The 25,820-nt window shown below is 46.4% G+C and overlaps 2 protein-coding genes across 5 annotated transcripts; both read left to right on the top strand.

The window, feature by feature from the left end:
- The first annotated feature begins 410 nt into the window (after positions 1-410).
- Positions 411-14,247, top strand: f5 (coagulation factor V). Of its 3 annotated transcripts, XM_084688720.1 has the most exons (29): positions 411-624; positions 1,244-1,326; positions 1,737-1,859; positions 2,849-2,878; positions 3,075-3,287; positions 3,675-3,836; positions 3,923-4,144; positions 4,291-4,456; positions 4,543-4,723; positions 4,946-5,042; positions 5,356-5,561; positions 5,664-5,811; positions 5,989-6,201; positions 6,386-8,427; positions 8,592-8,791; positions 8,911-9,079; positions 9,216-9,320; positions 9,446-9,580; positions 9,785-9,989; positions 10,150-10,329; positions 10,641-10,757; positions 10,839-10,910; positions 11,003-11,088; positions 11,214-11,372; positions 11,578-11,722; positions 12,524-12,675; positions 13,213-13,395; positions 13,649-13,764; positions 14,072-14,247. In XM_084688720.1, exons 1-29 carry the CDS (start codon positions 458-460, stop codon positions 14,088-14,090), a joined length of 6,096 nt encoding a protein of 2,031 aa, XP_084544846.1. In that variant the 5' UTR covers positions 411-457; the 3' UTR covers positions 14,091-14,247. The 3 variants fall into 3 exon arrangements, with proteins under 3 accessions (XP_084544846.1, XP_084544845.1, XP_084544847.1); XM_084688719.1 differs by having other exon boundaries at positions 419-624; positions 13,649-14,247; XM_084688721.1 differs by lacking the exon at positions 2,849-2,878 and having other exon boundaries at positions 420-624; positions 13,649-14,247.
- Positions 14,248-15,380: 1,133 nt separating this feature from the next.
- rgcc (regulator of cell cycle) lies at positions 15,381-21,175 on the top strand. 2 transcript variants are annotated; one of them, XM_084689506.1, is made up of 5 exons: positions 15,381-15,564; positions 15,786-15,959; positions 18,781-18,888; positions 19,327-19,389; positions 20,278-21,175. In XM_084689506.1, exons 1-5 carry the CDS (start codon positions 15,531-15,533, stop codon positions 20,283-20,285), a joined length of 387 nt encoding a protein of 128 aa, XP_084545632.1. In that variant the 5' UTR covers positions 15,381-15,530; the 3' UTR covers positions 20,286-21,175. The 2 variants fall into 2 exon arrangements, with proteins under 2 accessions (XP_084545632.1, XP_084545631.1); XM_084689505.1 differs by lacking the exon at positions 20,278-21,175 and having other exon boundaries at positions 15,394-15,564; positions 19,327-19,400.
- The last annotated feature ends 4,645 nt before the right edge of the window (positions 21,176-25,820 follow it).

Raw genomic sequence — 25,820 nt, 5'->3', positions numbered from 1 at the left:
GCATTTGCTTGAGCTCAATGCTCTTTGTGGGCGGCTTTAACTAACGAGGTTTTTGTTTAAATATTGTTAGCATGAAACAATTGCAAATGGCAAGCTCTTCAGGGTGTCCAAAATTCACATCCATCATCTATTGTTTTTTTTTAATTAAGTCAGGACTGACGTCAGGCCTAAAGTAAGACATTCCTCAATAAAGGAGGAGTCCTATCCATGATGTCTAAAACCCCTATGATTAAACTTGACATCAGAAGTGTCATCTGCATGCATGTTGGGAAATACATGTACCAGGGAGGGAACAACAGTAAATTACAGGGTTCAAAAATGTTCCGCTGGCCCATTGCCCTGAAATACAATGTTTAACCAGTCTGTGTGTTTTGTGTGTGTGTGTCCAAATTCAGGTCTAAGACAGGCAAAGTACAGAGTGGACCCAGATCACACTTTGCTGTCCTGCTGAACAGAAATGAAGCCTTGTCCTTGGGCAGCTGCTTCCTGTCTGCTGCCTCTCCTGGCTGTGTTTCCTTTTCTGTCCTTCATCGCTGCGTCTCAGGATGGAGCCAGGATCAGACGGTACTATATTGCTGCTGTTCCTATCCTCTGGGACTACTCTGATGGCCATGGACACGGAAGGTAGAGTTGTCATATTATATTGTTCTTAAAAGATGAACGAGTTTAGTCTGTAGTGAATTAAGTATCCTGATGAGATGTATGGGCTAGTCTGTGGTGAAATGAGTGACATTAATGTTATACTCAAGAATCATTGAACAGTTTTTGTGTAGGTTTTGTGGTGGTATGTTACTTGGCCCATTGATTTGTTACAGGAAAGGTTGGTGTGATCTATGACTACTACTGCCAGATTTATCAGTATATTTCTTGTTCGTGTATATTTGTATGAAAGTACTTGATGTAATTTGATGAAAAAGCATCACATTAGGTTGTGTTGTCATTTTGTAAGACTAGTTATGATTGTATGTTTGTGTAAGTACTTATGTGTAAGTACAGTATGTGGCAGACCTTTATAAAATGTCACTACTCTTTATTAAACTTTACTTTTTTAATTTTACTGTAGGAAAAGCAGCTTGTTTAGATCAGATTAGATCACTGTTTCTGTGTATGATTACAATTGAAGACGGTGAGCCATGTAGTATGTAGTTTACAATACATTACACTGTGTGTTTTGTGCGCGGGCCGATGCAGTTCTTGTTGTTTTATTAACTCTTTGTATGTTTTTCCTCCGTAATTTCCCCAGGCCGGGTCCCTCCTATAAGAAAGTGGTTTTCAGAGAGTACGAGGAAGGCTTCAAGCAGGCTAAGACTCATCCTCCATGGTTAGGTAAATGTGATTTGTGGTTTTGGAAATTCTAAACACCGTCTGGCTTTCGTTAGTGAATGAGTCTCATATGTCCAGACAAGAGTATACCCACCCAAGAAAAACATCAGACTTGATCAATTGCTGGGAAAACAACATGCAATGTCCTTCTCTAGACCCTGGGGATACGAGAAAGAAAGACGAGTCATATATATAAATCATCAATAAATCAAATGTATTTGTGTAACAGTGTTGAGATATAATCCTAATCCTATCAAGAAAACATACGGCCCGCCTTAACCACTGTGTACAAACAGCATCCACACAATAACAACCTCACTTTCAAGGCATGGCACATGAATCGTTCTCACTTTAACAAATGATCTTACAGTGTGGTGTGCAAACCCTTCACCACAGCGTGTTGTCTTCCCTAGGTCTGCTGGGCCCAACCCTGAGAGGTCAGGTGGGCGAGACCATTGTGGTCACATTCAAGAACATGGCGGACAAACAATTCAGCATCCATCCACATGGCATTGCTTATGGCAAGCAGTCAGAGGGTAATCATGACTGGATCCTCTAGTACACATTGATTGCGTGACTATTTGCACGACTGTTTAGTCTAGTTGCTGATATTACCCTGCATTAGAGGATCAACTTAGCAGGCATAAATGCCTGATAAACTTAAGCAGAAGTTCAACTATTAAACATGATGCTAGCACTCCTAAATATGGGCATTGTAGAAATAGGAGGAAGTGTTGCTGCGTGCTTACTCTAACAAACCTTCCCCAAGACATTTCCACCCTACCTGGGGGTTTAGATGTTTCCAGCATGGGTAGCAGTGGGCTCTGGAGTGTTTGGGATGTTATTCATTCACTAAAGTGTACACAGATATTGGGCAAAAACACAGCTGTGTTTGGGCGTTTTGGACATATTAACCAGGAAAGACAGATTACTGATCTGAAGTCCAACAGGATGTCCTTCTGGAAATCCTCAATATCCCTTCACAACAAGACTAATGCTGCTGGGCATGACTGATACAACCAAGTGGGAACAACTAAGTCTAATTTAACTTACAAAAATAATAATAAACCAGAGGTCACAGGGTAAGGGAAATCAAATAAGTAAACTAGGAAAAACATTACTATCTGTAACCACTTTCTCATGGGATTTTACATTGCTTTCACTTTGATGTCTATGGGAACACAACAACTATGGGAAAAGTTGAACAAAAACTCGCTTCAAACCTTTACTTTACGAGGAGGCAATGGTCACCCTGACCAGAGAGAAAGGTCAGCTGATATTGTTACTGATATAGCTAACTGGCATACTGTACAACACAATGTGTTTATCTGGAATAAAATATAGCCTCTGAATCACTATTACCGTTGGGCTTTCCACATTAAGGGCATCGTCAGTTAAGTTAAATTAAGGGCATCGTCAGTTAAGTAACATTCAAGTTGCACCTGAATGTTACTAAAGCCTGTGATAGTTACTGCTATACACTTTATTATGGCTGAACCTAATTATTAATGTATTAATTCAACAGCTGAAAAGACTCCCCTTATCATTGAGATAGGTACCCTGCTCAAGCACTCAACACTCACCTTCTTCCTAGAAATAATATAGTATAAAACATTACGCCATTTTATCATCACTGTACCGGACTGTCAAACCACATCTGCCAATGCAATGACCCGGAATATTTTCCTCTGTAATCTCTCAGTAATGAGTCTATCCTGATTTTAGCATCACGCCTCCATCTCCTTTCTCAGGCGCCCATTACTTTGACAATACGTCTCAACAGGAGAAGGATGATGACGTGGTGCCTCCTAACGGCGAGCACACATACTACTGGGAGGTCAACTCTGAAGTAGCCCCCCAAGTGGCAGACCCCCCCTGTATTACCTACACCTACCAGTCACACTTTGACATAGTCAAAGACTACAACGCTGGCTTGATTGGCGCGCTACTCATCTGTAAACCAGGTAGGTCTGGTAGCATGTCAGGATTTTTGCCAGTCGGCTCATCCATCCACCCACCCTTTCTCCATCCATTCATCCATTCATCCATCCACATCCATCCACATTCATTCATCCATCTATCTATCCACATCCATCCCTCCACATCCATCCATGCACATCCATCCATCCATCCACATCCATCCACATTCATTCATCCATCCATCCACATTCATTCATCCATCCATCCACATCCATCCATCCATCCATCCATCCACATCCATCCACATTCATTCATCCATCCATCCACATCCATCCATCCACATCCATCCATCGGTCCACATCCATCCATCCATTGCATAGAGAGAGGTGTCCAGTGGCCCTAATTGTATTCGCTGCTTTCTCTTCTTGTAGGCAGTCTTGACGAGACGGGGCAGCAGGCTTCCTTCCACCACGAGTACATCTTCATGTTTGGGGTATTTGATGAGAGCCTGAGTAGATCTAGTGCTGTAGGAGAAGTTACTGACAACCCTGTCAAACACACCATTAATGGCTACAGCAAGGGAGCGATCCCTGGTGAGTCTCGCTTTCAGTCAGTAAGGCAGCCTGTTAGGTGGTCAGGATCCAAAGTTGAAGTGCCTCGCTACCTTTTCCCTTCTCAGGTTTAAGCATTTGTGCTCACACCTCTGTCAGCCTGCACCTGGTGGGCATGAGTTCAGACCCTGAGGTGTTCTCGGTGCACATGAATGGGCAGATGTTGCAACATTTCGGGCATCGAGTGTCGTCTGTGGGCCTGGTCAGTGGCACTGCCACCAGTGCCCAGATGACCGCCGTTTACCCTGGCCGCTGGCTGCTTTCATCTTACACCAACAAGCACCAGGAGGGTATGTGGCCAAGAACAAATAAACATGTCAGATGAACTGTGAGAATTTGTTTTTAAATGTGCGTATTACTGCTGTTCAACCTATCGGTTAAAATATCACCTGTCTGTCTGTTGTCTCTCTTTCTGTCTCTCTCTCTTTCTCTTTAGCTGGTATGCATGGCTTTGTAGATGTAGTGAGCTGTAAGGGCTTCGATGCTCCCAAGCGCAAGCTGACCATCCAGCAGAGGAGAGAGAGCCAGGAGTGGACCTACTACATCGCCGCAGAGGAGGTGGTCTGGGACTACGCTCCAAACATGCCTGCTTACATGGATGGGTGAATACAGCGTCCAGGATTTAAATCACATTGACCATTTCTGTCCATGAACATATCATTTTGTTCAACTGAAAACTACTTCCCAGGGACTTCAAGTTCAAATACTTGAAGCCGGGCCCACAGCGTATAGGCCAGCGGTATAAGAAGGCTGTGTACACTCAGTACACGGATGACTCTTTCACTAAGAGGGCAGAGAAGCAGCAGAGGAAGATGGAGGTGGGCATCATCGGGCCCGTCATCAGAGCACAGATCAGGGATGTCATCAAGGTAATCGCCTTCTCCTCACACTGCGGACCCGTCCCTATACTTTCGGGACGCAGGCTACCCTTTCCACAGACATAAGGTTGTCGCTGATTCAAAATGGATACGAAAAATCCTAATAAACTTTGTTGGATTTGTTGACAAATCAACAATGAACGTTGTACCGATGTAGGAATATTGAACTTTGCTCTCCATGCATCCCAAGTGCCTCTGTTAATGTTCCTCCAGATCGTGTTTAAGAACAAGGCCTCACGGCCCTACAGCATCTATCCTCATGGACTGACCATAGATAAGGCCGCCGAGGGAGCCAACTACCCGGCCGGAGGTATGCTGCACTCCTCCACTCGTCTTTCTCTCCTCCAAAAACAGACGACACACTGATAAATTGTATCTTGTACAGGGTGCTATTTGGAGACAGACTTGATACTGTATGCCTTATCTCCAAGGTCATATTACGTCAAACACTGAACAGTATAGAGATTCTTCAGACAAGGGCAAATAAATTGATTTATAATTAGTCTATATTTCGATTATAAAAGTCTTTCAAATGTTTTGTTTTTTGTCGTGTGTTCGAAGTCCTTCTTTTCATCAAACGGGTCCCCATTAGTTAACCCAATATCACGCCTGTCCGTTGCCAGGCAACCAGACGCACGGGGTGTTGCCTGGCCAGACGCACACCTACGTGTGGCAGGTGATCGTGGAGGACGAGCCGTCCGACAGCGACGCCAGATGTCTGACCCGTATGTACCACAGTGCTGTGGACACACCCAGAGACATCGCCTCCGGACTCATAGGCCCCCTGCTCATCTGCAAGAGCCAGTCCCTCAACATAAAAAACGTACAGGTATGACAGTAGGACACGACGACACGCTACGGCGTGTCGACTCTTCCTCTTCTGCAAGCCCACTACTCCAACCTACAGAATTGATACGGATGTGTGTTTCAGTTGAGAGCAGACAAGGAGCAGCATGCCATGTTTGCCATATTTGATGAGAACAAGAGCTGGTACCTGGAAGACAACATACAGTCTTACTGTGACCCCAACAAAGTCAAAAAGGACAACCCGGACTTCTATCAGTCCAACGTTATTCACTGTGAGTCTCAGCTTTCAACACTCAGTATAAACTCTCATCCTGCCTCACTACTGGGTCGTCCTCAGATTGCAATTCCAGACATGGTTGAATGTCATTTGTGCCAAAGATCATGTTTATTGATGACAATGATTTTGGAAAGGATATGTCAACTTCAATCGACACTTGACTTCCCTGCAGCCATCAACGGGTACGTGTTTGAGAGTGGCCAGGTGCTAGGCTTCTGCAATGGAGAGATTGTGACATGGCACGTGTCCAGCGTTGGAGCACACAGCCACATCCAGACCAGTACCTTCTACGGTCACGTGTTTGAACTGAACAATCGCACAGAGGACTTCCTCAGCCTGTACCCCATGACTGGAGAGACCATCAGGATGGACATGGATAACATCGGTGAGGAATGAGTAGATACGGATACTGAAGAAAACCCTGGTTTAGATTGTAAATACCTGGCAAAGTTGAGTGCAGTGTTATCCAGAGGGGCTCCAATTTTCAATATGCTTCTAATGCTATCTTCCATAAGTAAAACAAAATGTGTACAATTTGTGTATTTCATGGTGTTTGTCTCTCCTGCTAGGCGTGTGGCTCATATCCTCCCTGAACTCCCATGAGACCACCAAGGGAATGCGGGTGAAGTTCCAAGATGTGGAGTGTTTCCATGACTACCTCTATGAATTTGAGGATGGGGCCGAGACAGTGCCTGAGACCAAGGTTGGGTTTGATGTGTGGCTGCCTGAGGACATCAACGCTATAAAAGAAGAAAAGGAGAAGCATGTGACGAAGGACAAGACAATAGATGTGGAGATAGACGAGGATACGGAAATGTGGGCCAACTTGTTGGGCATTCGATCCTTCAGTAAGCAGGCAGAAGGATCGAGTGTGGAGCAGTTGGACCTGTCTTCCCTTGATAAGCCTGAGAGAGAAGAGGCTGAGAATGCAAACATCTTGTCCAACAGTTTACCTGCCTCCATCCTTCCATCATTCTTTAACAGCACGTCCGACGGTGACATGAATAAGGTGGAAAACCACACCGTTCCAGAGCCAACACTGGAGTCACTGAAGAACACGATATCGACTGATTGGGAAATGAGTGACATACACAACCAGACATCACTGAATTTCAGCTTCTGGGAAAATACAACAGAACCACTGGGCACCAGTCGTGATCAGTTAAGCAGCTCTGCGGCTGAGACAAGGAACATAACTGGGCAGAACATAAATTCATTGATAGAGGATGGCACTATGGACACAGAGGCTGGCAAGAATATGAGTTCAAACAGGGACAGTTCCGGGAGAAACCAGACATTTGTGAGCGATAATCTAGACCTTGAGGACCAGGAGAAAGTCACTCGGGGAGATGTTTTCTCCTATACTGAACTTTCAGAGGAATCCTCCAGTGAGACAGACCTGTTCATTACCAACATGTCTCCCATCCCAGATTCAGCGAATGAAAATGTTACAGATCTGACTGGTAACAAAACTGGCCAATTAGACTTACCAGGAAATGCAACCAACCAAACACACCTAGATCTAATTGTGTTTAGGGAGTTAAAACTCCAGTTAGAAGAACAAATGGACAATGAAATGTTTGTAAGCAACATGTCTAACAACACCTTTCCACCTCCCCTAAATGGCATAGATTTGACAGGTAACATAATTAGCCAGCTAAATGCATCAGAAAATGCAGCTAACCTATCAATTACTGGAGTGAGTAAGTTGAACTTCAGCCAACCAGATGAATACAATATGACCAGTTTGGACCTAAAAATGGAGGCAACAAATCTGACCAATCAGAATCATTCCCTGGAAAATATGACCAATGTAAATGTAAATACCATCCATTTACCTGAGGCCACCTCCACAGCCAACCGGTCTATCGATGCAGTGGTAAATAGGGAACATTTCAATGAAACAAATATTCAAATAGAACCTTTACAAAATGTCACCAACAGTGACCGGATGAACTCATCTGAGGTCAGCTCTGAGAGAAGGGAGGACATATTTGCTCATCAAGTTGACCAGTCGTCATCCTCTGAGAGTGTCTCCAAGGAGACCATCAGCCTTGATGCTGGAAATCTGTCTCTACCAACCAGTCACACGCAAGAGAACAGCTCAGAGGAAGTCCCATCAGAGAGTTCCGAAAGCATAGAGGAAGTGGTCATCTGCTTGAAGAACGGCAGCTGCCATGCCGTCCGCAGCCCCCCCCTCAACCCCCAAGAAGAGCACTGGAGCTACAATGCAACCCACCACGCAGTCTCCATGGAGATGCCTGACCATATGATCAAATACATAGGCAACGAGTTGCCAAAGCCAGCATTGAGTCCTGATCCAACACCAGAGCCAACACAGAAACCCAAGATCATTGAGTACCGCAGACATATTCCTGAGAAAGGCCACAGCATGAAGACCAAGAAGAAGAAGGAGTACAAGGCTCAACGCAAGGAGAACGGAGGGTTCTCCCCTCGCGGGGTACGACCCCAGGCCCCGGCATTCAGCCCCCGCGGGTCACGGCCCGTCACCAACGAGGAGGATCTGATCAACAATGCCATCGTCATTGGCATTCCTCGACCTGACTTCAGTGACTACGAGCTGTATCTACCAGGGGAGCATTCAGAGGAGGTGGAGGACAGTTCCAAGATTGCCTGATTGTCATGGTTCATGTTCTTAAGTACATGAGTACAGTCTCTCAAAGTATCAGATCATTTTAACAAATACTTTTTTCTTTCTTTCTTTCTTTCTCTCTTTCTTTCTTTCTTTCTTTCTCGCTCTCTCTCTTTCTCCAGCTGACTCACAAGTCAAAGGACCTAGATAAGGAAGATTATGAGTATGTGGACTTCAAGGATCCGTATAGTCACAGTCGTTTTGTCAAATTTGACCTGGATGACAACGGCAAGTTCCTCCTGAAGACCGGAGGGGAGAAAGTGAGGGCCTACTTTATAACCGCAGAGGAGGTCGAGTGGGACTACGCCGGCTACGGACAGAGGTGAGGAGCGAGACGGCAGAGGAGGAGAAGAGGGTGGCTAGCGACTGACAGTTTGTAGGGATGAACACACGCATTCCAGGCTTAACAGCGTATTGAATCATCTCACTCTCTCCTTCCAGGAGGATGGAGAAGTGGGGAGACAACAGCCCCAACACCCAGTTCACCAAGGTGATCTTCCGGGGTTATCTGGACAGCTCATTTAAGACTCCTGACCTCCGGAGGGAGATGGATGAGCACCTGGGCATCTTGGGGCCAGTCATCAAGGCTGAAGTCGGAGAGACCATTATTGTAAGAATGGCATCAAGCAGCTGTAGATCCCACAGATTTCCTGTACAGTTTATATGGAGAATGCACAACTTGGTATTGTTATACGGAGATATTTGTATACATAGACTCAGTCATCCCAGTGTGTTTGTGTGTGAAGGTGTTCTTCAGGAATCTGGCTAGCCGTCCGTACTCTCTGCACCCTAATGGGGTCACCTACACCAAGCAGACCGAAGGCCTGTCATACGAGGATGAGTCTAATATGGTGAGGGAACATTTGGGAACCATTTTACGGAATCTTCCGGACTCCAATCACAACATATGATCCTCAATGATATGTCTACTCGTGGTTTGCATTCTGCTAACATGTGGTTGTCCTTCCACTGTAAGTACTGGTTCAAGGAGGATAACGAGGTCCTGCCCAATAGCAGCTACACATACCTATGGAATGTCAATGAAAAGGCCGGGCCAAAGGCACACGAGTCAGACTGTCGCACCTGGGCCTACTACTCTGGTGTGAATCCTGTGAGTACCGGCTGTGTGTGTGTGTAGAGATTGACCGTCACAGCTTTTCATTTTGTGGGCATAATTGAGTTGTATACATTGCACGACCACATGACTGCAGTAAAACCCCTAAATGATGATGATGTCATCTACAACAGTGTTTTTCTTCTTCTATGGGACGGGATGAAAATAATACTTAATTGAGCCGCTCACACTGTCCTCCAGGAGAAGGACATCAACTCTGGTCTCATTGGTCCGTTGCTGGTGTGTCGGAAGGGCACCATGGCCAAGAGGATGGTGGACACACGAGAGTTCACGCTCCTCTTCATGACCTTCGACGAGTCGCAGAGTTGGTACTACGAGAGGAACCGCGAGCGCCTGGAGAAGACGAACAGGAGAGCTCTGAGGGAGAGCACCTTCAAGTTCCACGGTAGGCATGTGGGCTCGGCCGAAAAACGTCAAAACTAGCCACTGTGGAACGAAGGGCGCGCAAAGGTTCCCAGGAAGTCTGTTCCACAATGTTCCGAAATGTCATGGCCGCTCTGCTCTGCCTTTCATGTCGTCTTCCTGTGGAACCCATTCATCCATAGCCATCAACGGCATCATCTTCAGCCTGAAGGGCTTGAGGATGTACACCTCCCAGCTGGTGCGGTGGCACCTCATCAACATGGGCTCTCCTCAGGACCTGCACAGTGTGCACTTCCATGGGCAGACCTTCTTGATTCAGCACACGCACAAGCATCGCCAGGGGGTCTTCCCTCTGCTGCCGGGTCAGTAACACTACCAGGGAGTCAGGTGGGTGAGGGGTTAGGGAGTCGGGCTAGTAATCTGAAGGTTGCCAGTTTGATTCCCGGCCGTGCAAATTGACGTTGTGTCCTTGGGCAAGGCACTTCACCCTACTTGCCTCTAGGGAATGTCCCTGTACTAACTGTAAGTCGCTCTGGATAAGAGCGTCTGATAAATGACTAAATATAAATGTACCAGGTGCTATCCCAAGGAGGATGGGAGCTGTCGAACAGACATCTAAAAGTCATAGAATCCATGGGCAGAAACGGCTGTTAAGATATGTGTTCCATCCCAGGGGGCTTTGCGACACTCGAGATGAGGCCATCCAAGCCAGGCTTGTGGCAGCTGGAGACAGAGGTCGGACTGTACCAACAGCAAGGGATGCAGACCCTCTTCCTGGTCCTAGATGATGGTATGACCCACTGACATATTACAGACATGCCAACTACACTAAGAACATGTCTTTACACGTTGCATTGTGTGTTTGTTCTAGATTGTTTCCATCCGCTGGGACTTGAGTCTAGGAGTGTTCCGGATCAACAGATCACAGCATCAAGCCACAGAGGTATCGCCCCGCTCCCTTCTCTATGTGTAGTCTAGGTATATAGTTGGTGTAGGCTGGTGTCTCCATCCAACAGCTGATCTCTCCTCTCCTAGGATACTGGGCTCCCTCTCTAGCCAGGCTCAACAACCATGGCAAGATCAATGCATGGAGCACCGACAAGGCAGACAGCTGGATACAGGTACAGTGAAACCAACAGACAGTGTATATGTCTGAGTGTGTGAGTGTGTGTGTTTATATGTGTTTGTCTGTGTGACACGTGTACCAATTCCCATCTCTAACCCTCCTGTGCTCCTTCCCCCTTAGGTGGACTTCCAGAGGTCCGTGGTGATCAGCCAGGTGGCCACCCAGGGAGCCAAGGAGATGTTCTGGCCCCAGTATATCCTCAACTACACCATCTCCTACAGCACCGACCGCAGGAAGTGGACCTATTACAAGGGAGACAGCAACCATTATGCGATGATGGTGAGCGACCATGCTCCAGACTAGTCATGGATATATAGGTTGCAGACTGATTTGACATAAATATTTAATAATTGGTATGCCTCTTCAAAAGGAAATGCAAACTGCATGCAAGCGTTTTCTTCACAATTATGCGCAGTATCCTCACAAAATATCCTGGTATTTCTCTCTCTCTCTCTCTCTCTCTCTCTCTATCTCTCTCTCTCAGACATTCACAGGTAACCGGGAGGCTAACGAGTTGAAGGTCAACACCTTCTTCCCCCCTCTAATTGGCCGGTACGTGAGACTCCACCCTCTAAGCTACTACAACATGGCCACATTACGGATGGAGTTCTACGGCTGTCAACTTGATGGTGAGAGAGAGAGAAAAGGAGGGACAGGGACGTGCGCAGGAATTTAGAAGGGCAGTTGCTCTGGCCTGAAAAAAGGGTAGCCCCCCCCCTCAACAAAACACCAAATAGTGATAGGATTAGATATTTAACCATTTCGAATGAAATAATTCACGTGATGCATTACTTTTATCATTGATTCTTCTTGTTAAAACGAAATGTTATAAACTGACCATCAGCAGACATGTAGCTTAGTTTTCCTACCAAAATATTTGCGTGTGATAACGGGCTGGTTGTCTGGTAGGCAAGCTAGCCGTCTGATTATTTAGGCTTAAGATGGCAAACTGAGCCTGGATTTATGAAGGTCATAAAACTTGATGATGATTGTTCGTTTGGTAAACATTTCTACAACTTAAAACTCACCATTTCTGACAACGTCAAAGCAGTTTTTTCATCTACATAGAAGAAAACAACCTCTTAAGGGCAAAAAATGCAGGCTCAGGTGGCGGAGACGTGCAGTACCGCAGAGTAAACAGAGTAGGGGGCATACCCCCCTCCCCTTGTGACTTCCACTCTCGTTGCCCACAGGCTTATCGATTGGAAGTGAATAACGTTACTTTATTACATTTTTCGGCAGCTGTTTAAATGTACTATTTACTCATTTATTTTCCCTCAGAGGGGCACTTTGACTCGAGGAGGGCAAACGGGCAGTTGCCCGGGCAACCTTAGCCACAACCTGTCCACGTCCCTGAGGAGGGAGGTAGAAAGAGAGAGAGAGACAAGGAGGGGTATGACAAATTGTTCCCGGTGTAATCCCTATGCCAGGTTGTTCTGTGCCCCTGGGTCTTGAGAGTGGACTGATAGAGGATCATCGCATCACTGCCAGCTCCACAGCTACGAGCTGGTACTCTGGAAAATGGTACCCTTCTCTGGCACGCCTCAATAAGCAGGGCACCATCAATGCATGGCAGGCAAAGGTGCAGTAGTACACACACTCACACACACACACACCCAACTCCCCATTCTGCCCCAGCTGGACCCTCCCACCCACACAACTGTCACTTCATCACCAGTGTACATTGAACACTAGCCAATTCACTGGAGTTTGCACTTTCACATAGGAGGTACATGCTCAATTCAAATAAGCTTTATAGGTTTATTTTATGTAAAACATTTTGTTGTTATAGTGTTTTTATTGTTCATTTTATATACATTTGTATGTATGTATGTTTAGGAAAGCGTTATGTTGAAATTAAGATTTAGAACCATATGGGACATTGACCGCGAGGAAGTAAACAGTCGAGAAGGGCAGGAAAGAGAATTTGAATGTACCTGTATTTCTACTTACACAAATCACAAATAAACTTAAAACTCAAACTTGAAAACACAGAGAAACACACAGAATGGTAAAAGACATGTATGCACACATTCATTGCATGTACAGTAAGTACACCACCAGGGACATCCCCTTCCACTCACATCACCCCCCTCACCTTGGTCTGCCTCCTCACCAGTACAACGAAGCGGGGCAGTGGCTTCAGATCGAGCTGGCTCAGGTGAAGAAGATCACAGGGATCGTCACTCAGGGAGCCAAGGCTCTAGGCAAGGAGATGTTCATCAGCTCCTACTCTCTGGAGCACAGTGATGACGGAATAGTCTGGACCCAGTACACGGACGATGATGACTATCTGTCTAAGGTAAAAAGCTGCTCTGGAAGTCTCGGTGTGCGTTTGTTCACCTGTTGTATATATTATCAGCATAACTGAAGATGAGAAGGTTCTTTAAGTCAAAAGATCTAACATGAACAGCAAAGAACACACGCTTGACTGAACAAGATGAATCCATTTTTTTTACCAAAGTCACCCAGAGTATTTTCGATTGAATTCCTGTTCAGCAGAGTCTGTTGGTGCCTGTAAATGATTTGTCTCTGTGGTGTGCTGCCACCTGCAGGTGTTCCCAGGTAACACAGACAACAATGGCCACGTGAAGAACTACATCCACCCTCCCATCTTCTCTCGCTTCATACGAATCAAACCTCAGACCTGGAGGAGCTCCATCACCCTGAGGTTGGAGCTGCTGGGCTGCGACTTTGAGTGAAACAAACGCACACACAAACACACAGTGGCACACACGGACGCAAAGTTGACTCACACACATACACCCAGACAGATGCACAGACAGATGAAACAAACATGCGGGTGCAAACACAAGGAATGGAATGTCGTTGAAACTCAAGGAGGGGTTTGGAGGAATCTTCATGACAGCACGACTGTTATTATCAGCTTGTTTTGTCACAGATGAATTCACATTAAACGTTCCATATACGTTGTTTTTCCTTATTGTGTTTCCATAAATGTTTCCGTACGTTTCCAGACATGTTCCTCAGCAGTAAAGATATGTGCCTGAAAGCATGCAGAATGTGCACATTGGAACCAGAGATAAGTAGATCATGTAATTATATTTGTTTATCTTCATATGTAATATTTTGTATCATAATTGAAGATTCATGTAAATATATCGTACTTATCAATAAATTGTGGTAATTCTTATATGTCTGTCATTAACATTACATAACTGTCCGGCTGCAGAATGTCCAGTCTAGCAGTGTGGTATGAAGGTTCACCATAGAAACCGAGAGATAGGAGAGAGAAATAAATAAATATAGGCAGCGAGAGATAAATAGAGAGGGGAGAGTCTCCCAGAGAAACATTAGACAGACAGACAGAGAGAGAGAGAGAGAGAGAGAGAGAGAGAGAGGTAAAGAGAGAGAGGTAAAGAGAGATACCCCCTGTCAGGGTAGGCGTGTGAACAGCAGCATTGTCCAAGTCCAGGACCTGAAGGTGTCAGCTTTAGCACTTGTCCTACAGACGGCTGTGCCATCATCAAGCACCTTCTGGATCCTGAGTCAACACACACGTGCAGCTGCAAACACACTTTGTGTTGAATTTTACCGGCCACAGAAGGTGTGAAAGTCTCCACAGGAGCTGGTCCGTTACACACACACATACATACACACACACACACACACTCACCAGATAGTAACCAATAGTTGGAACTGGACATGGAACTAGCGTAACTAGCTTAAGACACCAGATGGCGCCCATTCCTTATTTTAGGGCACAAAGGATCATACTCATGTACTGTAATGTCAAGGCGGCTTTGGGTAGGCTACTGATAATGATGATAATGATAATGAACAATCACTAACTGATTAATTAGACTCTGCTGTCAGAAAAGGAAAGTTACATTGATGGAGTATAGCCTTATGAATACGTATTCTACGGCCAAGTTGAAAAAGGAGTTATCTAAGAAACTGCCATGCCAATAATGCGTGGGCCCAGGCTATCAATGTCAATTCGGCCCAAGTCTGGCCCCATTCTTTCACAATCTGCCCGGCAATAGAAGACGGGGAGCTCAAGGTCAATGATATTAATACCTCAGCATTACATGTATGCCCGCTAAGTGACACACAAGTTGTTTACAAACATGCTTATATTAAGATGACGCCAGCGAATGTAACTGTACCCACAAGTATGGACTGCCCTATGATAAAGTAGCTTAAACGGTCACGGACACCTGCATCTCTCTATATATTTCTCTCCCTCCCTCTTTTTCGCCTCCCACTAGTCACCGCCCCCGCCACGCATTGGACATTTAAATACGGGAGTCCTGCTACGCGGGAGGGTTCAGTTTAGAGGCAGTGTTTTGAAGTAAAGACCCACAAAATATAAGAGGGACTGTATCTTTGGACTTAACGCAGAGATTTATTTGATCTTCGAGTGAATATTGGATAAACCTGAATAAAATCAACAACGTTAATAGAGAAACAACCATGAAGTCTCCTCAACTGAAGTCTCGAGGCAAAGGTACGTTTTTAAGTCTTGTCATCATCTATGTGATAAAATGTGGACAGTAAACACTAAACAGTGCTGGGAATAACTTCCAAGACACCAATTTTGGAATTTTATAACACAGAACTAGCCTATACGAATCTTTTTTTTAAATTATTATTAATTTAGCAGGACATATAACCTAAATGATTTGTATACACTGGACTATTTCTTTACCTGAATCATTATAATTTCAGGCCAGTTCACTGAGGAGGACGATTTGAGTGACGTGCTCGGTGAGTTTGACGCAGTGATCGAGGATTTCACGTCACCGGTGGAGAAGAGACACTTTCGATACGACGAGCATCTGAAGACCATGAAGAGGAGAAGCAGCGCGAGTGTCAGTGACAGTGGCATCAGCGACTCAGAAAGTAAGAAAACCTTCCCTTTCTGGACTCATCAACTGGGCATCACCATCCAATGTCAGAGTCCCCAGGTTCCAAAAATAATATAATGGTGGGAATAGTATGACTAATAACAGGTGTCATCAAATTGTCAGCACCACTTTTCCATAGCTGCACACTTACCACTAGTATCCAGAATGCACTTATTTTCATGACTACGCTGTTTAGCTAGTGGGAGACTTGCAACGTCAGCAGGAAGATATCTTTGTAAAGGTTTGTCTTGGTCTGCTGGAGAGCTGAACAGGAGCTTGCACAAACACACACACACATACAGACACACACACACACACACACACACATGCACACAGGCTTCATCCGAGTCCAGAGATCTTGGGGTTAACTACAGTGGCATACTTGGCAAACGAGCCCCCATATTGAAAGCCTGCCATGACTCTGTGGCTGTCTAAGGTTTTATTGTCATAAAGCTCACTGTGCAGTTTCCTGGTCCACAGAATGTGTATCACCATTCCATACACTGAAACTGACACTGGGCCTCACTGTCGCTGACCAACATATAGTCTCACATACCCACACACACAGACACACTCACACACATATATGGTCCACTGGTCCACCCTGAGCACAGTGCTTTCATTTCGCAGGCACATGCGAGTGGGTTGGGGTCTCCGAGGAAAGATGTGAAGAGTGCTGTACAGTTCTACAGGTTCTAGAATCCTGGGACTGCTGAATAGTTTAAGGAGGTTTAAGTGTCCGGTCCATCAGGAACTGTGCTCAAAATGTAGTCTTAGAAATGGATACAATACTGAGAAGAGATGCAAGAAATGCTTCTTCCTTTTTCTTTGTAGTTACACTTTTTTATGTTTTCACTTGATGTAGTGACACATTTTTTTAAGGGGTACATCATTTGATAATAACTTTAAAATGATGGTGTTATATAGAGCACCTCAGTAGCTCACTGGGTAGGGGCGCAAACCATACCGGCTCACATTTCTGCATGTCTCCCCCCCCCCCCCCTCTCTCTCTCTCTCTCTCTCTCTCTCTCTCTATCTCTCTCTCTCTCTGTCTCACACACACACACACACATTTCCTGTACATCTCTAATCTTTGTCCAATAAAGCCATACAACAAAGAAAGAAGTAGAAGAAAAGAAAATGAGGGATATACGTTTATTATATTGTTTCACATATTCCCACACAGAGTTAAAAATCCAAATCACAGCAATAAAACGCATGCAATGCAGTCAAGGAGTACTGTAGAGATTACTCAGGAGAAAAACAGTCGCACTATGTGATATGTGGCTGAAAATAATGAGAGTGGTTGTGGGCGAGGAGCGAGACAGATCAAATTCCTGTGTGAGGCCTGTCCTCTCCATGGCAGTCCATTGAGGAGGCTTCTAGACCCGTGCAAAAAGGAGCTATTGTGTTGATGATGGATGGAAGGATGGCTGAAGGGGTGAAGAAAGCAGGGTGCCGAAGTCTTAGATATGCTCCCCAATGTAAGTTTGTGTGTGTGTGTGTGTGTGAGAGAGAGAGAGAGAGAGAGATAGAATTTGAGAAAAGACAGGGAGAGAGACAGTCGGAAAGAAAAAGAGACAGCGAGAGAGACAGTGAGAGAGACGGTGAGAGAGACAGTGAGAGAGATAGGGTTGAGAGATAGTGAGAGAGATGGAGGGAGAGATAGTGATGCGGTGAGCTTCCCCACAGACCAGCTAGCGTGGCCAGCACGCCGACTGAAAGCCACCGTCTGCTTGAGAAATGAGAGGTTTCTCATTCCAAGTCAAACACTGATGCTTATCATCGCACACCGTGGCTACAGGGAGTGTGTGTGTGGCTACAGGGTGTGTGTGTGTGTGTGTTTGTATGCATGTGTGAACGACAGCAGTTGAGGTGGTCAGAGGCTAGACCACTGTAGGTAAGTGGTGTACATCAGAAGCACTCTGTCAGTCGTTCAGCGCAAAGAGGGAGAGATAGAGGTGAGGGGGGGGGGAGGGGGGTAAAAGAGACAATCTGTTTCTGGATAATCTGTTTTCACTCCACGCACACTCTCTTTACACTCACAAACTCGACTGCCCCAACAGCGTACCGTCCATACCAAACCATTTCAGGGTTACAAAGACGTTTATCCCTGAGCCACGTCAGAGAAAAGTCTCACCAGACTGCGAGCTAAGCTGAGCCGAACTCCTCCTCAATTTTACACGTGTTGCTTCTCTTATTTTTTTTTTTTCACCTTCCCTTTCCGGCACTTAAAACAACAGAACGTGTTTTCCTGTGTGGGTGCTTGAACTGATTTGGCTGCATCAAAGTGTTCATTATGTCACTTATGCAACAATCCAACAGCTTTCTGGCGGAGAAGAGTGGAGGGAGTGAGGGACTAACAGAGGGAAAGACCCAGAGATTTGTATGTTTGAAACCAAACTGGAGACCAGGGGAGGAAGGAGTGCTGTCTTGCCTCTCAAAATGCCATAATGTGTTGCTCTTACTGAATCAGAAACATCTAGAATTGAGACCTTTTCCAATGACTTCCATAGAAGTCCATGTGACACTTCCAGGTTGTGGAAAGGGCACAGAAATAGTTTTGACTCAAAGTGGAGCGCGTAAGCGTGTGTGTAGAAAACAGGAAGGTTGTTATTTGGGTGGTATGCATTGAATACACACAATCATCCTGCTCCACTGACACAGATAACCTGCCGCACGTGTTTCTGTGACAAAACACTGACGCCTGCTGTAGTGAACCTTGCGGTCGACCCCAAAACCGTCTGAATAGTCTTTAAATGAGTCTTTCTCTTTCCTCCTCCCCCGTTTTTCTCTCGGTCTCTGTCTCTTCTCAGGTGCAGAGTCTCTGAACAGAAACAGTTTCAGCTTCAGCGATGAGAGGCTCAACTCCCCCACAGTCTTCTCCACCACCCCCACCTCTCCCGCGCTCATGTCACCTAAAGGTGAGCTCCGCTCGTCATCCCTCATGGCTCCGACACACACAGAGACAAACATGCTCACACGCTCATACGCTCACACAATCACACGTAGACTTGCACAGACATGGACACACGCGTGCAAACAAATCGGGTCTTTGTTTTGCCTTTCTGTATGCAAAGTTTTTCTCCGTTTGACTGATAATGACAAGCTGTACCAGAGATCAGTGCTTCAGCAGAATGTCAGACTGTAAATAGCCATGGAAGAAGATGATTGAACAGTTCGAATGCCAAAACTTCAGATAGGCTAAACTTACAATGCGAAAGGTCACCTTTTAGGTGCACATTTCAATGCAGTGTGTTGTTTTTTTAACGGGAATAATGACATCCCTTAGCTGTTGTAAGCTGTTCAATCATGGGTCACCTAGTAACAACTTTTAACAACGCTGTCTGTTGTATTTGCAGCCAAACTGGGAGACACTAAAGAACTGGAGGACTTCATCGCCGACCTTGACAAAACATTAGCGAGTAAGTGTTAATGCCACCAAGCTGTCCGGTTTGTGATATATGACCACCTGCCCCCTGGCATTGCCCATTGGACAGGATCACCAGGCGTGCTTGTCCTTTGGAGTTCCAGCTATGCTAACGACCAGTCCCAAAGCGACGTGAGGGGCTATCACACTTGACTGCTTCTAGGAAACCATAAGGGGTTCGCTATAGAGAGGGTTATTGGGCTTGGGGCTGGGACTAGGGGGGATGGGGGCTGGGGGGCTGGGGGGCAGGGGGGCTGGGGGGCAGGGAGGGACGCACCGGGGGATCCAGAAGCCTACAGGGGCACCGTGGAGGCAAAGGGAACATATCCTACTCAGCTGTCACTCATGTTGTAAAATCCTAACAGACACACACACACACACACATACACACACTTACTAACCTGTTGCAGCTCATGGAACAGCGTAAGCAGAGCTGAAGTCGTCTCTATGCTGTGGGTACAGACCAACATAGCACAGTTTATTTGTGTTGGACCACTTCTTTATGACAGCACTGCAGGGTGTTAGAACTTGTATCAGATGCGCTGGAATGTATGCGTGCAGAAAACCTGGGATGGAGTGTCAAGTCGAAATGTTAAAAGTGGAATGGGATTGGGTTTGGCAATGAGTAAGAGGTGTATCAACAGAGATTGCACCTGTGTCTGTGTTGGGTAAAAGTGTCCCTCAGTGCCTGTAGGTGGACAGCCAGTCCCTGTAAAATCTGAACCAGTCAGTCAGTCAGTCACCAGTCAGTCAGGCAGCTTTATTGGGGCCGCGGTGTTTACGATGACTGGACAATAAAAACCCTGCCCAGAATAGAGCTGGATTCTGACCAGGAGGGAGACAGTGAGTCCACAGCTAACCCCCAGTCTGTCTGTCCCTACAGGCATGTGACACGGAGACGACAACAAACAGACCCGTCCTGGAGTGTAGCCATGAGGGAGCGGGGCATCTGTCTGGACTTCACCCCCCCCCCACCAGCCACCAGCCACCCAAATCCCCTCCTTCTCACCCTGATACAGCTGGATTTGGCACACCAGCTGCCATGGCGACCACGCCAACTCTGAATCCCACAGCGAGACCGAAACTCATCTCCTCCTGTAGTCCGAATCACTGTCCTGTCAGGATCGTCTCTCCACTCCCTTCCTCTCCTCTTCCTTTCCTCCTCCCCACTTCCCTTCCTACCCTCCTTGCCTCCTCCTCCTCGCACTACTGCAGCATTAGTCTGTATGCATACAGAATACTCAAGGTGAACTCGAGGAATTCAACGATTCAAGAGGAACACCCATTGGCTATGTATCTGTAACTAGTGATGGTGAAAAGGTAAAGCAGGATAGCAAAGGAGAAAGGCAAAGGATGCCATTAAAAGTCATTGTGACAATGTCTGCTCCCTCACTAACACACACAGGGCTGTGCTACTTTAATCAAAACTTGACCTGGAAGAGTATTTAAAAATAGCTTTTTTATAGAAGTATATTTGTAAGTTTTATAGAGCTGGTTATTGTACATTTATCAGTAATACTTTTTTTGTGAAATATATTTTTGTATTTTATGTAAATAATGATTGCACCAAATTATATTGCTTTGGTATTAAAAAGCTTCTATGGACAGATTAAGATTTGGGCTGGACACTTGTTGACTGCTGGTTTCATGCTTCTAACGAATGTGAACTTAAATCATAATTTACTTGGAAAAACAACGTATTTAATACAGCTACCAGAGACGATATTATTAATTAAAATTGATCAATAAAATGAATATTTCTATGGATCTTTTAAAAACCACCCCTTGTCTTTATTTTTGTTCTTGACTGGTTTCTCTGTCACCTAATGGGAGGTTGGATAATTAACACCTTCAACCTGGCAACCCAGAAGCTGCATGACACAACTTCAAAATACCGTGACATATTACAAGAGGAAGGGTCAGAAAGCAGAATACATGCACAGTAGCACAAAGTATCTTCTGGATTTACAGTAGCACATGGCTCGCACAACACAGTCCTGCCAGTATCTCCGACATCAGGAGAATTCAACTATAAATGAATGAATGTAAGACAACAATGTTGCTGACTCCCTGGTTTGAGATTGAGACAGTTGGCTGACAGCCGACAGCTGGTTCTTATCCACCACGTCACCTCAGGGGTGTACTGCTCATGCCCCCCCCCTCCCTCACCCCCCCCCCATCCTGTCACTCCACTGTCTCCCACATCCTTGGTCCCCGTCCTTTCCAGTGGGTGACTGTGTCCATGTGTCACTGATCCTATCCCTGTCCTGACCTCCTCCTCCGGGCCTCTCCTGGAGCCAGCTTTCAGCCAGACGGAGTCAGCACATCTCCGTTAAAGGGATATTCTGCTGTTTCATAAAGGTTTGGCTTGGGCTGGGTCTACGAATGACTGGCCATCCACTGTCGGGAATGTGAAGCCTTTTTTCATGTCGTTTTGACAGAAGGTGCAGACAGAGAGAGAGAGAGAGAGAGAGAGAGAGAGAGAGAGAGAGAGAGAGAGAGAGAGAGAGAGAGAGAGAGAGAGAGAGAGAGAGAGAGAGAGAGAGAGAGAGAGAGAGAGAGAGAGAGAGAGAGAGAGAGAGAGAGAGAGAGAGAGAGAGAGAGAGAGAGAGAGAGAGAGAGAGAGAGAGAGAGAGAGAGAGAGAGAGAGAGAGAGAGAGAGAGAGAGAGAGAGAGAGAGAGAGAGAGAGAGAGAGAGAGAGAGAGAGAGAGAGAGAGAGAGAGAGAGAGAGAGAGAGAGAGAGAGAGAGAAAGTGTGTGTGACACCTATGGTGACCATGCACATGACAGCAACGTGATTGACACACACACACACAAAAATAGACATTACAGATCCCATGACTCATGGAGTCATTACTCAACCACTCAACAAAGCAGGAAGTTTGTTGTGTAACACCCCACCCCCCACCACCACCCAGGGTCTATTTCCAGGCCAGGCTATCAGCCAGGGATGACCCCCTCGTTACCAGGACGGCAGGTGTGGTGGTCCAACCAGGTCTGCAACTGGGGGCTCTGGGGGGTCAGAGGTTGGAAGCAAACCAGTCCTCTCTGTGGACACCAGGGTGCCAAGAGAGCAGGTGCAGGCCAGGAGAGAACATATGTTTGGAGAAAATGAAGACAGGATGCATTTCCTATTGATACAAGACTTAAACCCTCCAAGCCCTCATGTATTATTTCACTCATAACATGTACCGTCAGACAAGGTCAACAGTCACTCAGAGGATGAAAGCCCCATCATTTGGAAAACTTGCTCTGTCAGTCACATCTGTCCAGGCTTCGGTCCAGCCTGTCCCAGGCCCAGTCTGTCTGTCTCCCTATCCAGCCAAGAGCCCCATCCGCCAGGCACATTCATCTGGCAGCAGGAACCTGGCACAGAGCTCACATCCACTCTGTTTCTTTAGTACAGTTGGGCAGAAGCCCGTGTCCGTAGGGGCATAGCCCACCGTATCACAGACAGAGCCCACCTGTCCTCATTGTTCTGTGCCCGGGAAGCAGGGAGGTTGGCAGGGGCAACGTGAAACGTGTTGGTGCAACGGTATTGTTCCACTGGAACAACTACTCTCCTCGTTGGCACCAGGAAGGACCTTTTTGGGCCAGTGCAGGAGCAGCCAGTGCTGGGTTTGGCAGGAGACCCAGGACCTGGCCAAGGCCACGGCCAGGCACACTGGGCTGGAAGTGTGGGAACATTGGACAGGCAGAGGCATGGGAAGGGGAGGGGTGGAGGGAGAGAGAGAGAGAGAGAGAGAGAGAGAGAGAGAGAGAGAGAGAGAGAGAGAGAGAGAGAGAGAGAGAGAGAGAGAGAGAGAGAGAGAGAGAGAGAGAGAGAGAGAGAGAGAGAGAGAGAGAGAGAGAGAGAGAGAGAGAGAGAGAGAGAGAGAGAGAGAGAGAGAGAGAGAGAGAGAGAGAGAGAGAGAGAGAGAGGGATGGGAGAAGAGAGGGATGGGATTGAGGAAGCAGTCATGCAGTTGGAGAGAAACGGACAGCATCTGGCAGGCGTTGTGGAACCGGCTACAGACAATCGAGGCAGAAGGTGAGGTCGTTTGGAGCACGGGTGAGATGGTGCAATAAGGCAGCGATGATGACAATCTCATGTTCTCGAGACAAGCCCAAACCTGTCAGGTTCTTGTCAACAAGAGTTCAGGGGCAGCCCAGTTACCAGGATCATCCTGATTGGAGCCTGGAATGGAGCTCCTGTGAATAGCTGGGGTGCAGCTCAAGCCAATCAGAGATGTGGACATCCACATCATGGGGAGACCGAGCTCCACTGTAGGCCAATGATCAGTTTGCTTACTGCTCCGTCCCCAGATCACTGTAGGCCAATGATCAGTTTGCTTACTGCTCCGTCCCCAGATCACTGCAGACCAATGATCAGTTTTCTTACTGCTCCGTCCCCAGATCACTGTTGGCCAATGATCAGTTTGCTTACTGCTCCGTCCCCAGATCACTGTAGGCCAATGATCAGTTTGCTTACTGCTCCGTCCCCAGATCACTGTAGGCCAATGATCAGTTTGCTTACTGCTCCGTCCCCAGATCACTGGAGGCCAGATGTCAGGTTTGGCAGTCCAAGGAGCAAGGGGGAGGGGCTCAGAGTGTGTGTGTGCCTGCGTGTCTGTGTGTGTGTGTGTGGGCCTGAGGCTTTGAATAACCCTCAAACTGAAGCCTAGCTTTCAATAGATGACAATGCCCTGCCGCTTTCTTTACTGGGGCTAGACTTTAAAAGGCGAGTCGTAATTTTCTGTATTATTGAAAGCTGAATCGCATAGTCAACTTTGGTATTTTATGTTCCGTGGTATTGTGCAGTTGCCCTTGTTTTATTATCAGAGGACGTTGTTTAAAACACGCCGACTGAACTTTCTGTGAACTTTTCTATCTCACTATTGCCGTATCTTAGTTTCTACACTTTTCTACATATGACGAGGACTACACCACTCCTCAAAACTCCTCAAAAGTCCCATGACCTCACCACACACAGACACGTACGATTGCATGTGCACACTCACACACACACACACACACACACACACACACACACACACACACACACACACATAGCGTTTGTCTGTGGCCACCCAGAGTCCCCCGCTCAGACTGGGGGAGTGTTGGAAAATGACTCAGAAGATAATTTATGAGAGTGAATGTTTTCAGTTGAATGGGACTCAGCGGCAGGTGCTAGAAGATAGCTGAAAAGACCCGTTAGACAACCGTAAAACTTCATGCGGCTTCTCGCTGCTATCTCTCAGGGAAACACATTTTCCACTGACACACATTTAGTTTCTCCGTATTGCGCTCGCAGTACGGGGCTCGAGGCTCTCGTTGTTCTCACTCCACATGTGGGGGGAGGAACGCAGGCGTATGATGACGTCACGCTCTCGACGAGGTCTCGAGTCTGCCGAGTTTGGCCGCAGCTGTCCAACTGATCCACTGGACGCGTTCTGAGAAACATCCACAGGGGTTGTTCACATTGGGGGGAGTGGTCACGACCTACTTTGACCACTCTTCTGAAGTTCCGGTTAATGGTTGTTCGTTCTAACCAACAGGAATGTGTGGGAAACCGTCCCGATCAATTGGTTTGGTGAACTTGAGGGTATTGAGTCATCTAAACAGGGATGTGGTGTGTGTATCAGAGTATGGCCTTCCTCTTTCTGAGGCGATCGACTGGCTGGGTTTCCACGTCAACGTTTCCACGTTGGTAACTGAGACTCAATCAGTGAGTCAGTGAATCAGAAAGTCAGTACGTTTGTCAGTCAATAGGCTGGTCGGACAGTCAGACAAACAGATGTTTGGGCGGTTGGCCGGCCGGTTAAGAAGTAAGTCAGTCAGTGTGTAATATCTATGAATAAACAGACATAGTTGCCGTAATTGTCACAGTAAGAGCGAAAAGTTCATACAGAGAATCTTTTTAAATAAAAACCACTGGGATTTGTATTTGTGTGAAATGTGTGCCCAAAGACACACAACCAGGTCCCAATGATTGAAAGAAATGGAACCCCCCAGACCTGACCCCAGACCCCAGGAACCCCCAACCCTGACTCCAGGTTCCTAACCCCAAACTCTCTGGAACAGTTTGCCAGGTTAGAGGTCATGGAGTTACCAAGGAGATGAGAAGGCGCAGGGACACTTATCCTCTATTTCTACTGGCCAAAGTGAGATCTATAGAGTCTCCTAACCCTATATCCATGTAACAGTACAGGGGAGACTCTTCCAAAAGAAGGGCAAATAGATCGAACAGATGGAGTCTTGACATCAGCTTCACGATTTATTGTTAAAACAGATTTGCTTCACAGAGGGAGACATTTTGAAACATGAAAAAAATGTTGTTCTTGAGGCCATTTTAAGGCTTGTCAAATTATTTTGCAACATTAACAGCGACGGTTGCCAAAATGTGTTACTGTTGGCAATGGGGCGAGACCCATCAGAAACAAAATA

This window comes from Hypomesus nipponensis, chromosome 23, assembly GCF_054491055.1.
Source record: "Hypomesus nipponensis isolate SF chromosome 23, ASM5449105v1, whole genome shotgun sequence".
NCBI lineage: Eukaryota > Metazoa > Chordata > Actinopteri > Osmeriformes > Osmeridae > Hypomesus > Hypomesus nipponensis.
This window is presented reverse-complemented; position numbering and strand designations above follow the sequence as displayed.

Coding starts and splice junctions, on each gene's coding strand:
- f5 (XM_084688719.1), top strand. CDS start 458: ATGAAGCCTTGTCCTTGGGCAGCTGCTTCCTGTCTGCTGCCTCTCCTG. Junction 10,911..11,002: donor CACAGCATCAAGCCACAGAG/GTATCGCCCCGC, acceptor CTCCTCTCCTAG/GATACTGGGCTCCCTCTCTA. Junction 11,373..11,577: donor GCAACCATTATGCGATGATG/GTGAGCGACCAT, acceptor TCTCTCTCTCAG/ACATTCACAGGTAACCGGGA.
- rgcc (XM_084689505.1), top strand. CDS start 15,531: ATGAAGTCTCCTCAACTGAAGTCTCGAGGCAAAG. Junction 15,565..15,785: donor ACTGAAGTCTCGAGGCAAAG/GTACGTTTTTAA, acceptor TTATAATTTCAG/GCCAGTTCACTGAGGAGGAC. Junction 18,889..19,326: donor CGCGCTCATGTCACCTAAAG/GTGAGCTCCGCT, acceptor TTGTATTTGCAG/CCAAACTGGGAGACACTAAA.